This window comes from Amblyraja radiata, chromosome 33 (genome assembly GCF_010909765.2).
Source record: "Amblyraja radiata isolate CabotCenter1 chromosome 33, sAmbRad1.1.pri, whole genome shotgun sequence".
Lineage (NCBI taxonomy): Eukaryota > Metazoa > Chordata > Chondrichthyes > Rajiformes > Rajidae > Amblyraja > Amblyraja radiata.
Window position 1 is genome coordinate 512,419 of NC_045988.1, and position 12,881 is coordinate 525,299.

A 12,881-nucleotide genomic window follows, 5' to 3' on the forward strand; every position below is an offset into this window, starting at 1 on the left:
CAGCATCTGCAGTTCCTTCTTGAACAGAATAAATAATTGCTCTACTTTTTCCATAATTTAGAACATTAAATCAAAAAAAAAAACCCTTAAAAAATGTATGAAACTGCAATGATAACTCTGTTTCTCTCTCCACTGATGCTGCTAGACATTGACTTTTTCCATATTTCCAGCATTGCTTGTTTATATATCTATTCAATCAGGCTGTAGCTCCATAATTAGTGCCTCTGTCAGTATATGGACAGATTATCGATAAAGTTGTACAGATTCTCCCATTTTCCATAGTGGTAATCATAAAGTTAAAGTTTGCTGGCAAAATGTAATCATGCAATGGGAGATGCAAAGCTCATAGTAACACTGCAGGGAACAGCCTTGCCTACAACTTTAAAGAACCAATTATCCTGAGAAATGAATGTCTGTTCAAATTCCAATAAATGATGGATGTGATGATCTCAGCATGTTCTCATCATATAGTTGTCTGATGAAACTTGCTCCAAGTACATGAGTGGATATGGGGCGCGGATATCATCTAAGCCACTCTCCACTTCCTTGCATTGCAATGTTAGTCAAGCCGACCCGCATAACAGCACGGAGCTATAACAGGAGCTGCTGCCTTTAGAGACAAGTTGGTGGTGCTACAGGGCAGCAGAGAGGAGCTACATGAAGGCACAGCTAGTAAAGCTGCTAACTCAGCTCTGGTGACACAGCTTCAATGCAGATCTCTGCTGCTATGTATAGTAAATGTGCATCTTCTTCCACAGGCACTTAGGTTACCTTTGTGTTCCTCCAAGGTTAATTGACTACCGTACATTACACCTTGCATAGGTGGGTGGCAGGATCATCAAGGGGCTGTTAACGGGCGTGCGTGAGAGAATAGGTCACAAATAAATAAAATGGGGCAGTGGAATTGGTCTAAGGACAGGCATGGACTTGAAGGGCTGAATGGCCTCTTTCTATAATTAGAACAAAAATGAAAATCACAAATATTACTTAAAGTTGAACTCTTGCTGTTCCTGTCATTAACCTCCTACCTGGATGCTGCTGCATTGTTCTATGGATAGGTTTACCATCAGGCCCAGAAGGGTGTACAGGACATCTCTGAACTCTGCCATGGTGCTTGGTATCATAGTGTCATCCTGTGTAAATTAAAAGATGTTGTTGCATATTCAGGGTTAGTTTACTGTCAAATACACCAGGGTGCTCATAGAGTAATGATAAATACAACAATACAATGACTACTTGTGCAAAACAGCACAATCGTGCATGACTAACGTAATCGCAACTACCGCAAAAAAGTGTAACTGAATAAGGCAGAATAGTAAGAATGTGTGGCAGCACCTCTAGGAAGTGGGTGTGAAAGAGGTATTTGCTTTAGGAATCTGAATATGGGGAAGATCTCAGCGGGTCAGGCAGCACCATTGGAGAAAAGGAACAAGTGACATTTTGGGTCAAGACCTTTCATCAGACTGAAGGGTCTTGACCCGAAATGTCACCCATTCTTTCTCTCAAGAGATGCTGCCTGACCTGCTGAGTTACACCAGCATTTTATGTCTATCTTCGGTGTGAACTGGAATCTGCAGTTCCTTCTTCTGAGGAAGAAGCTGTTCTTAAGTCTTCAAGCTCCAGTATCTTCTCCCAGAAGGTAGAGAAGAGAAAAGGAAATGGATAGAGTGGCAGGCTTCCTTGACAATACCTTCAGCCTTCCTGATACAGAGCACCATGACGATGGACTGGACGGAAACAGCGGAACGGAAAGAATATCCACACTCGCTCTGCAGGTTCAGGAGGTCAAGAGTGGAGTGCAGTTGAGATGTATCCCAAGATAATACTTTCTGTGGCAGATCTGCAGAAGTTCCAGAGAATCTTCATGGACAAACTAAATCTTCTTGGATAACTAAGAAAGCAAATATGCAGATGTACTTTCTTGATTATTGCTTCATTCTGAAGAGTCCAGGTTAGGTTGCTGGTAACTTGGTTGCTTCAGAACTTGAAGCTGTTGACCATCTCTACAGTAACTCCATTGATGAGGACAGGGTTGTGTTCACTCCCTTGCTTCCTTAGATCAACAACTAACTCTTTAATTTTACTGTCGTCATGGGTTATGTTGTTGTCCTGACACCGTGACACAAGGTTCTAAATCTCTTTCCTACTGAATGATGAGGATCATCAAATATTTAAGATGTAACAATCAGAAAATTATTTCTAAAATAGTGACACCAATTTACCTTAATTATAAAGCCCACATCAAAATATAATCCTGTTATAGCCTCCAACAACTCGTCCAACAAAACTCAAAGTGAATCCAAGCATTGTAGATGATGTCGGTCTTGATCTTGGCTAGACATTGGTGCACATTACAACTAACTAAAGTGCAAATGTTCATCAGGCACGCTCAGGACTTGTGGTGCCGGACGAGCAGATTGCACAGACTGATGGATGATATTGTAATTTATATTCCAGTACGTTTAAGATGTTACACTGAGTATAATTTTCCAGCAAACCCAGTGAGCTGAAAAGGGAGTGTAGAACGGTAGCTCGTGTTTGTGAGACCCACATGGGAACCTGCAACTATTGAACCACAGGCCAAACCATCAGGATTTCTGGACAAATTGTATTATGGTTTATCAGGGTTTTCCTGTAATAATTCCATGAAAACACTGATTAATAATATTCTTGCAATTTGCAAGTGTCAGAAAAGATTGGAGTTATTTCAGAAGAGGCAACTCACAGGGTCGTGTATTAAAGTCAAAAGGGGAAGATGGGGGGGGGGGGGGGGGGGAGAGGGGCAGTAGGCTTAGGCAGCATAGAAGCAATTGAGAGCAGCTGGGTATTATACATGATGATAAATGTTGCAATCTCCAGCATTCTCATTGAAGAACTTTGATTCGGCTGGTCTATGCCCAAGAGCATAAACCGAGAAATGCAAACTTGATTCGGTGATCTGCCACACTGGACTAATTTTTCTTACATACTTTGGGAGCCTCGCCACGATTACATCACCACCCTGGATAACCATACAATACCCAGCCAGTCACACATGGTAACTATTGGCCTGGGTTCTGCCATGCTCATTTTTTCACCTGCATCATAGTAAAGTCACCCGTGTCAGAACTAAGAATTCAGCACGGAGACAAAGCTGCCATTCATTGCATAATGCCAATAAACTAACAAGCCACCTGTTATTCATTTGATATTATATCCACAATCACTTATCGTTATCTATCCTTAATTTGCAGTCTGCGAGATCAGCCCGACCCCATCCCAACATTTTTCCAGAGGCTTTGAGTTGCAGCAAATAAATTAAAATGCTCCTAAAATAATAATACATATTTAATCAATTCTCATTAATCTGACACTCAGTATTTCAGAATATTCAGTATCCATATAACCATATAACAATTACAGCACGGAAACAGGCCATCTCGGCCCTACAAGTCCGTGCCGAACAACTTTTTTCCCTTAGTCCTACCTGCCTGCACTCATACCATAACCCTCCATTCCCTTCTCATCCATATGCCTATCCAATTTATTTTTAAATGATACCAACGAACCTGCCGCCACCACTTCCACTGGAAGCTCATTCCACACCGCTACCACTCTCTGAGTAAAGAAGTTCCCCCTCATGTTACCCCTAAACTTCTGACCTAAACTGATGAGTGTGTAATGGATCTTGATGCAGCAAGTATACTCATTAATCTCACAATTCATACTCTGACATAGGAAATCAGTAGATTTAAAGGTAAACAAGCACATTTACATATTCTAAAAAAACATACCATGCAAATTAGGCATGACTCCCAAAATTCCTCTCGCCCTGCTATTTGCCTTGAAGTTGTCTTGTCAGTTGCTAAGTTCCCTATGATTGAAATACATTGTGGAAGGGTCTGTTTATTCACCAATTTCAAGTTTTTCTGCAAAGTTAAAACATGCATTAGCATTATCAAACCAAACATTTGAAGTAAAATTATAGAAAATGCTTTTCTGCTAAGATTTAATGATAACATGCAGAGCATGCAAGAATATAAAAAGCAAAACTCATATGTCCCCTTCAGCACACCCACCCACATGTGCAGAGGGAACCTCAGTACTAATTCATTCCTTACCAGGAGGATTTCAAATGATGGTATTACGTGAATTGCAAAATCATTCTGACAATGTTTTCTAAACCTAATAGGGAGGAAAGTTGAGTTGTTATTGTCATAAAAACTAAAAACATTATTACCATCTTAGTAAACAACGTTCAATGTCTATGCCAATAACTACCTGTCAGATCAGGATTATACTCTAGACACACTTTTAATGATCAAAATTTGAGGAATCAGGAACGACATCACCTTAGAACGAACCTTCAGATCTTTTTCCACATTCTTACCATTTTCAATAAAGGAGTTAATAGCCAACTGTCACGCGTAGGTTGGGCGACCGTTTCGCCGAACACCTCCGCTCAGTCCGCCTTAACCTACATGACCTCCCGGTGGCTCAGCACTTCAACTCCCCCTCCCATTCCCAATCCGACCTCTCTGTCCTGGGTCTCCTCCATTGCCAGAGTGAGCAACAGCGGAAATTGGAGGAACAGCACCTCATATTCCGTCTGGGGTCCTTGCGCCCTTATGGCATCAACATTGAATTCCCCCAATTTGGCTAGCCTGTGCTGTCCCCTCCCCTTCCTTCACCCTCTAGCTGTCTCCTCCCACCCTCCCATCCGCCCGCCCTCGGGCTCCTCCTCCTCCCTTTTTCCTTCTTTCTTTCCCCACCCCCCATCAGTCTGAAGAAGGGTTTCGGCCCGAAACGTCGCCTATTTCCTTCGCTCCATAGATGCTGCTGCACCCGCTGAGTTCCTCCAGCAATTTTGTGTACCTTCGATATTCCAGCATCTGCAGTTCCCTTTTGAACACTTTGTCTTTATAAACTGTCAGAGTATACCTCGTTTAACCATTTTGTTTAAGAAGGAACTGAAGATGCTGGTTTACACCGAAGGTAGACCCAAAATAGACATAACACAGGTGTCAGAGCTTATGGGGAGAAGGCAGGAGAATGGGGTTAGGAAGGAGAGATAGATCAGCTGTAAGTGAATGGCAGAGTAGACTTGATGGGCTGAATGTCTCTACAATCACATGAAAATGCTGGAGTAACTCAGCGGAACTGGCAGCATCTCTGGATAGAAGGAATGGGTCCTTCTTCAAACTATCACCCATTCCTTCCATCCTGTTGAACTTTTTTGTTTCCCATTTTCTTCTGTGTTGCAGTCGTTAGTCAAATTAGTTTCATATGCTATATGTTGCTTTTCCTACATTACTGACAGGGTCGTATTAGACAACTGCACTGTATAGGAATTCCCTTCCTTTCTTGTTCTCTTGGAAAATAACCCAAATGAATGCTGGAATGATTCCTGTAGTGCTGTTGATAATGAGTCTGGATCTGATTGCTTGAGATAACAGGGTCTCATGTTCATTTCAGGAAGATGTATCACAAGGGATGAATTATCTGTTTGTAGACGGTGTAAAACACAAGGACTTGATGGGAGAGTCCCTTTGGGGCGGCACGGTGGCGCAGAGGTAGAGCTGCTGCCTTACAGCGCCAGAGACCCGGTTTGATCCTGCCTATGGGTGGTGTCTGTACGGAGTTTGTACGTTCTCCCTGTGACACGCTCCCTCCCACATTCCAAAGCCGTGCTGATTTGTAGGTTAATTGGCTTTGGTAAAATTGTAAATTGTCCCATGTGTGTAGGACAGTGCCAGTGTGTCGGAGTGTTAGTGTGCGGGGTAAATGTGTGTAGGATAGTGCCAGTGTGTCGGAGTGTTAGTGTGCGGGGTAATCGCTGGTCAGCGTGGACTCAATGGGCCATGGTGCCCGTTTCCACGCTGTACCTCTAATGTCTGAGGTGAAAGGATAATGGTTTCCTTCTTTGATGCAATTGATGAAAATGGCTGAGTTACACTACATAGTACAGAAAAATACAAGATAAGTAAAGCATCAAGTGAAAAAATAGATTACTTTTGCTCTGAAATTAAGTTGGTGAGGATATTCATGGCGCTGCCACTGGTTTCATCAGAGTAATTGACAAATCCTATCAGGATCTTCATCAATCTATACAAAAAGAACTGATGTTAGATAAGAAACTCAGAAAACTTATGTGCTTTAAAAACCAAGAATACTTTTTAAGTTGCAGTCATACTTCGTATACACTGTGGCTTTACTGTTAACCAAAACTACTCATGAATTTAATGATATAGCACTCAAGAAATGCAGATGTGCAGCGTTATGGCATCATACACAAGTGTCAACATTTGTTCCAAGTGGAATCTGACTACAATTACTTCTCTATCATTCCACGCCACTCCAATAATCATGTGATGGGAGTAGATAGGCCATTCGGCCCATGAGGTCTACTCCGCAGTTTGACCAGGTTCATCTAATCACAGAAAGTCCTTTTGCTCACGACTCATTTCTAGATCAGATTCCAACCTAATTATGCCATCCCTGTACAGCACTGCTGGAGAAATTATTTCACTTAGTTGCCACACAGCAGGTGTGCGCAAGCCTTGGAATAGTCAATATTTTCAATGCATTTTATTCTCTGCAGCAGTATGATTTAAAGGGGTCTCCTTGAGCAGGTCCATGCTTGGTTCTGAGAATCCAACTCAGGCATATTCCCTTTATATTAACTACTTGAGCGTATTTCTTCATCAAGCCTCCAGCCACCCGCCACCCACACAAAACACACAGCTAATGTCACACCTCCAGTACATGTACGTAGGCAAGGAAGTGCGTGCATTAATTAAGGTTGGTGATCTGCAGGTGTAAAGAATCAGCTGTGATTATGATGCTCTGACAATGTGAGAAACCAGAATTTTTTTAAAAAAGACAGGAACGTGCTCAGAATATGCCTGCATGCAATACATTCAGAAAATTTGTGAAAGGAAAAAGAGATTGAATGTATTAATTAGGGAAATATTGCAGCGCTGAAGAGTAGACACCATGGATAAAATAGAGGATCAAATTCATCTTCTGTGACTTTAGAAGCAGGTGGCAATGGCCACATCCCATGCCCAACACTTGTCATTCTGCTTCAAGGCAGGCTAGATTCATGTTTATTTTCAGTGGTAGTGAAAAGAATAATAATATTAATTAAATTCCATTAAAAAAAACCCTTGATCAGCATTAAAGGTCAACTAACTTTATCAATGTGTGACTTTAGTTGTACAGTGCTGAGGATTCTAGAACCAATGTAAACATCAATCTATTCATTTGTCATATGGTAGATGTGTATGTAAATTATATATCTCTTTTTATGATCATTTATGGCTGATTTCCTACTAAGTTTTTTTTGAACTGGTCACACATGTGGAGTTTTTACTTTTTTTTATTAAACTTTAGCATAAAAGAACTTCTATTTAGATTCCCACATGTGTGATAAAGGGATCACCTTGTTAAATTGAGATTGCATAGCAGGAGACCTCTGCCATATTCAGTCAATAGGAACAAGGACAGTAGAGCCAGGCACTCGTTATGTATCTCACTTTCCTTGCAGCACAACAGATTCAGTAATAGTTCATTTGTATCAGAGGATGTGATAAGTATTCGCTGGTTTTCCTCTACAAACAGAACAAAGTTTAAAAAAGGAAACAAAATTAACCAGGCAGTTATCAATCCAAATAGAAACCACTGAAATGAATATCAAATTATACATTATTACTACACACTATAAGGTATTAACAAACTATTATACATTATTACTACATTATTATACATAATCGGCATCCTCTTTCTGCAGAAAGGATTTGCAATGTTTTATTCTCACACTTTGTTAATTGGAAGAATTAATTTCTAATCTAATTTTGTTCCCAGAGGCCTTAATTTGAATATTCTGTTCATTACATAATGAGGAAAGAGCTAGGGATATTAAAGAGTCCCAAGAGATAATCAGGAGCAAAGAACTGTGTTGGAGGAACTCAGCGGGTCAGGCAGAATCTGTGGGGGGAAATGGTCAGTCTCAGGTTGGGATTCTTCCACTGATTGATGTAGTGGAGGGGTGGAAGCTGTAGAGAGGGGGTTGATGGAGTGGGGTGAAAACTGGCTTGTGACAGGTGGATTCAGATGAGAGGGGGTGATTAACAGATGAGTGCAGATTGTAACAAAGCTAGAAATGGAATCACGAGGATAGGGTACTGGTTAAGGAGGGGAGTGAAATGTAAAGCTGGCGGGGAAGAGGGGAGAGAAGGGGGGGGGTGGGGGAAGAGGGGAGGGAAGGCTAAAAGAAACATGAGGGACTCGTGAGAGGTGGGAGATGAGCAGGAGCGGCAAAAATAAATTGGGTGATGGCGGAGTGGGCAAAAAGTATGCGCAGTGGGGATGGAAGAAACCAACCATGGTGGGGAGGAGTCAGGGGGTTTACGTGAGATTGGAGAATTCAATGTTCTGTATTCAGTATTGGGTTATAGGCTATCCAGGCAGAATATGGAGAGCTGTTCTTCAATTTTGAGCCTGACCCCACTCACTAGAGAAGGCCAAGGACAGAAAGTTCGACATGTGAATGTGAATGGGTGTTGAAGTGGATAGCAACTGGGAGATCCAGCAGTGAGACCAAGCACAGGCTCAGCAGCCGTTGTATTCGCCAAGGCCTGATGGAACTCCCAGATGATAACCATTTTAACTCCCCTTCCCATTCCCATAACCACCTTTCTGTCCTCGACCTTCTTCACTGCCAGTGGTCACTACTACATCGGGGGTAATAACACAAGATCTCTAATTAATCCTTTCTCACTCCACAAATTTAATTTAACCTTACTTTTAAATGATATCGTCTGGCCCTACTTTTTGACAATTACCTGATATTACTTTGGGTTGATGTGATAACTGGTAACCCACCCGTGGGTCCCACGTTGATCAACCTTTGTTTAATAGACTGGATCCCAAGAGCCCCAGTGACCAGGTCATCTAATGTTTGCAATTAAAGACTTTATTTTTCCACAGTCCCTCCTCTCTGCCAAGCCCACTAATTCCATTGAGTTAAGGAAACAAGGTTATAGTTATAAAAGAGTAACCTTTACGTCCATCAGTACAGGTATATGTAATTACCATTTTCATGACAGACAGCCTTCCACAGGGCAAGGACAGAAGCACAAAGTTCCACCTCACATGATTCCTTCTCTGAACTCGCAAGACTCCTGTTAAAGACATGAACTATCAAAAATAATATTTCTGGCCCTTCCAAAATTATATAAATTATAAAACTCGACAATTTTCAAAAGGCCAAGACTATTTAATGGTAAAAAGAATACAGCCACACACACTTGTCCATTAAAAATATAAATGTTTGCAATCTACAGCAGCGGTTTTGCACATTAAGATACAACTTCTACAGTGACTCCACATGCATTTACAATGTAAAATACACAATGTTAGGACATATTTTCTGTTTCATGTCTGGTGATTTACATCTTTCAGTGCAAGCTGAATCTAATGTGTGGAGATTGGAAGTTTCTTTCCTTTCATGGAACCCAACAGGTGTATGGAGCCCAACTCCTCACGATAATCTCTGCAGTCTGCCAAAATATGACCTTTCGTCTAATAAATACCTATTTTAGCTGCAAATCAAAAACACACATTACTATCACGGCATATTTGAGCCGTGATTTATAAAACAGCAGGAATTTGCCTATTCAAGGGCCTGCCATAAAGGTTAATGGATGCAAATGTATTTCAATGTTTCTATTTTATCATTATTTTCCAAACCTTCAGCTGGTTTCAGTATTGGTATTGTCTGATGTAGATGCTAACAACCTTACCTTCTTATAATCTCATTGTCATTGACAACACTGAATCCACCATTAGTTCTGAATAATGTCTGTTCAGTACCTGCAACAATGGTTAAAGGTCAATTATACTGGTTTAAAAATAAACTAATCCTATCAGCTTTTACTACAAATTATAACAGATCAGATTGTTAAAGAAATACTAAGAAGATCTATCGATGCGCGTAAATAAAAGTTGAATGAATGTTTCAAATTTTCCAACACCTGATACAAGGAGATAAGTAACTTGTTCCATTGGGCTAATAAAATAAATACTGAGTAGCTTTTAAAAGACGTCTGTAGGAAGATAGGTGCCTTAAAGTACCTAGCTTCAGATTCAGTGGTGAGAGTGTTGCTAATTCACTAAATAAAACTAATTTCACAATGAAAATCAGGAAAAAAAATGCAAGCGTTGGAAATCTGAAATAACATCAAATGCGGGAAAGCCCAGCTGATCAGGCAGCTCTGTGGAAAGTGAAAGCCACAGACAGTTCAGAGGCCTGCGTGATAGGTCTCATCATCAGAGCAAATGCAACTGAGACAAAGACACATTCTCTCAGTTCCACTGTTCATAAACAAAATGACATACACTTTACAACATTAGCAATACATAACACAGACATAATATACACACACACAGTTCCACAAGAGCAATATCATGGGGAACACTTTAAATCATTCGAGTTGTACTCCACCTATACACGATAGATCTTGTTGAATGTCAGTTAATATTGAGTCATTAGCCTTGACCTTTTGATCTAATTTCTATCAGAAAGTGTTTAGTGCTGCCACGCATAATGATGAATCCATCATATTTACAATCTCCTGTGAATTTTGCATCAGTATCAACATGAATTGTAGGAGGGAGTGTGCACTCATGCTAAGTTCCTGATTTAAAGGGGGAGAGATTCAACAGGAAAGAGCACAAACATTTCAAATTTATTCCCAAAATTGCAGCTGGTATGTTCATCAAATGTAAAAAAACTAATATTCTTTTCTAATCCAATTTCTAGGGTACAAAAATGGTGAATCTGTAGTGTTCTCTTCCACAATAGGCTATGGAAGCCAAGGCACAGAATCTATTTAAGAGGATGTTAGATAGATTTCTGGACACTAAAATTATCCAGGAGTGTGGGGAAGATGCAGGAATATGTTCATGTGATAGGACCAGCCTTGATCATATTGAAAAATGGAGTGGGTTCAAGAGCCCAAACCTCTATTCCTATTTAGCTATGTTTCTGTGTAATACAATAACATTCTGATAATCTGAATAACAGTCTGAAAAAAGGTCTCGACCCAAAACGTCACCCATTCCTTCTCTCCAGAGATGCTGCCTGTCCCGCTGAGTTACTCCAGCAATTTTTGTCACCATTCTGATACTCCTCCATCCAACTATTTGGAAATCAGAGTAGTTCAACGTCTGGCTCACCTAATGCTGATTCCAGTACTTTGTTTAACACAGAGGCTCCGCATCCTAAACTCTCCTGTGTCTTCAGTGTTGCCTGGTTTGTTCAGTATTTTTGGTATTTTCTGCTCATACACCGCTAACTTATATTGTTCACTTAGGTTCATAGATAGATCATTTATTCAACACAAGCACAACTGCAGTAAAACAACATTGCAAAAACATATGCCTCGGGATAGCTCTGGCAACTAAAAACATTACTTTTTCATTTACTTACTCTCTTTCATCAGTTCAGTCAGAAACCTCACACCACCAAGATAGAAGAATGGAATCTTATTAGGACTGGATAACTTCTTGAGCACTTCATGAGCAGTTGTAGTATTCACATTCCCTCGTTCAAATTCTTCCATGACCTTTTTCTCTTGTTCTTCCTTTTTTTGGGCTAGTTCCAGTAAATTTATATATTCTAAATTTAAATGACATACTTGTCAGCATTTAAAAAATAAGTGTCATAAACATTACTAGAATCTTAATACAACTGCTAAGTTCATTTTGAATTTGAGTTTAGTTTATTGTCATGTGTACAGACGTCCAGTGAAAAGCTGTTGTTGTGCGCTAACGTGTCAGTGGAAAGACAATACATGATTAGAATCAAGCCATGCACAGTCACAAATACATGATAAAAGGACTAACATGAACAACATTTAGTGCAAGATAAAGTCCGATCAAAGACAGTCCAAGGGTCTCCAATGAGGTAGATAGTAGCTCAGGACTGCTCTCTAGTTGTTGGTAGGATGGTTCAGTTGCCTGATGACAGCTGGGAAGAAACTGTCACTGAATCTGGACGTGTGCGTTTCACACTTCTGTATCTCTTTCCGATGTGGCTCAGTATGTAGATTTATCGTGCATTATAACATTGGCTTTGATAGACCAGGAACTTCTATACTTGATATCTATTCTTTCTACGTGGCATAAAGTTGGATTCAGTACTTCTAATAGATCATTAATAGAAATGAAGAGAAAAAGGAAATGATGACAGTTATGGCGCAATAAGTTTCATATTTTTTCACTCAGTGTGGGTTCAAGTCCCATGCCAGAGACTTGAACACAAACAACAAAGCTCACCTGTACTGTAGTGAGATAGTGCTGCTCAGTGGAGGTGGAATCTTTCTAATGAGACATTAAACTGAGGGGTTTTCTGTTTCTTTAATGAATATAATAAATCCCATGTACTAAACTTAAAAAGGCTCACTTACAGAATAGCTGGATTCATGAGAATAGCTAAGGACAAACTGCACCCCCTCCACACACACCTGGATCTCCTGCCATCAGGCAAGAGATACCGTAGCATCAAAGCTCGGACTACCGACTGCTAAACAGCTTCCTGCCACAGGCTGTGAGGCTGCTAAACAGTCACTCCACCTGATTCTGCTGCTTTGCACAGACAATTTAATAACTCTGGCACTGGCCACTCAAATCAGCTGCCCTGGACATTTTAATGGCAGTTTTTACTGTATTTTAATGTTGCTGTTTTACCTGCTTTTAATTACTTATACTGTTTCATCAGGGACTGGATTGTTTTTACTGTTATTATGTGTGAAATGTTTAAGTTTCATGTGCGATGCTCCGGTATTCTCTGGGAAACGTCTTCTCATTTTGCCCTGTACAATTGTTGCTTTGCAAGA

General features: G+C 40.4%; 1 protein-coding gene across 2 annotated transcripts in view; it reads right to left on the minus strand.

Annotated features, from left to right (window-relative positions):
• The window catches only part of ttc12 (tetratricopeptide repeat domain 12), a 29,837-nt gene that overhangs the window by 5,775 nt on the left and 11,181 nt on the right, over positions 1-12,881 (minus strand). For both annotated transcript variants that reach the window (XM_033049488.1, XM_033049489.1), the window contains exons 9-16: positions 11,474-11,662; positions 9,786-9,855; positions 9,076-9,164; positions 7,424-7,592; positions 5,992-6,084; positions 4,101-4,164; positions 3,774-3,908; positions 1,029-1,133 (exon numbers count right to left, since the gene is read on the minus strand). In XM_033049488.1, coding sequence (XP_032905379.1) covers positions 1,029-1,133; positions 3,774-3,908; positions 4,101-4,164; positions 5,992-6,084; positions 7,424-7,592; positions 9,076-9,164; positions 9,786-9,855; positions 11,474-11,662 — 914 coding nt within the window. The remainder of the gene's footprint in view (positions 1-1,028; positions 1,134-3,773; positions 3,909-4,100; positions 4,165-5,991; positions 6,085-7,423; positions 7,593-9,075; positions 9,165-9,785; positions 9,856-11,473; positions 11,663-12,881) is intronic.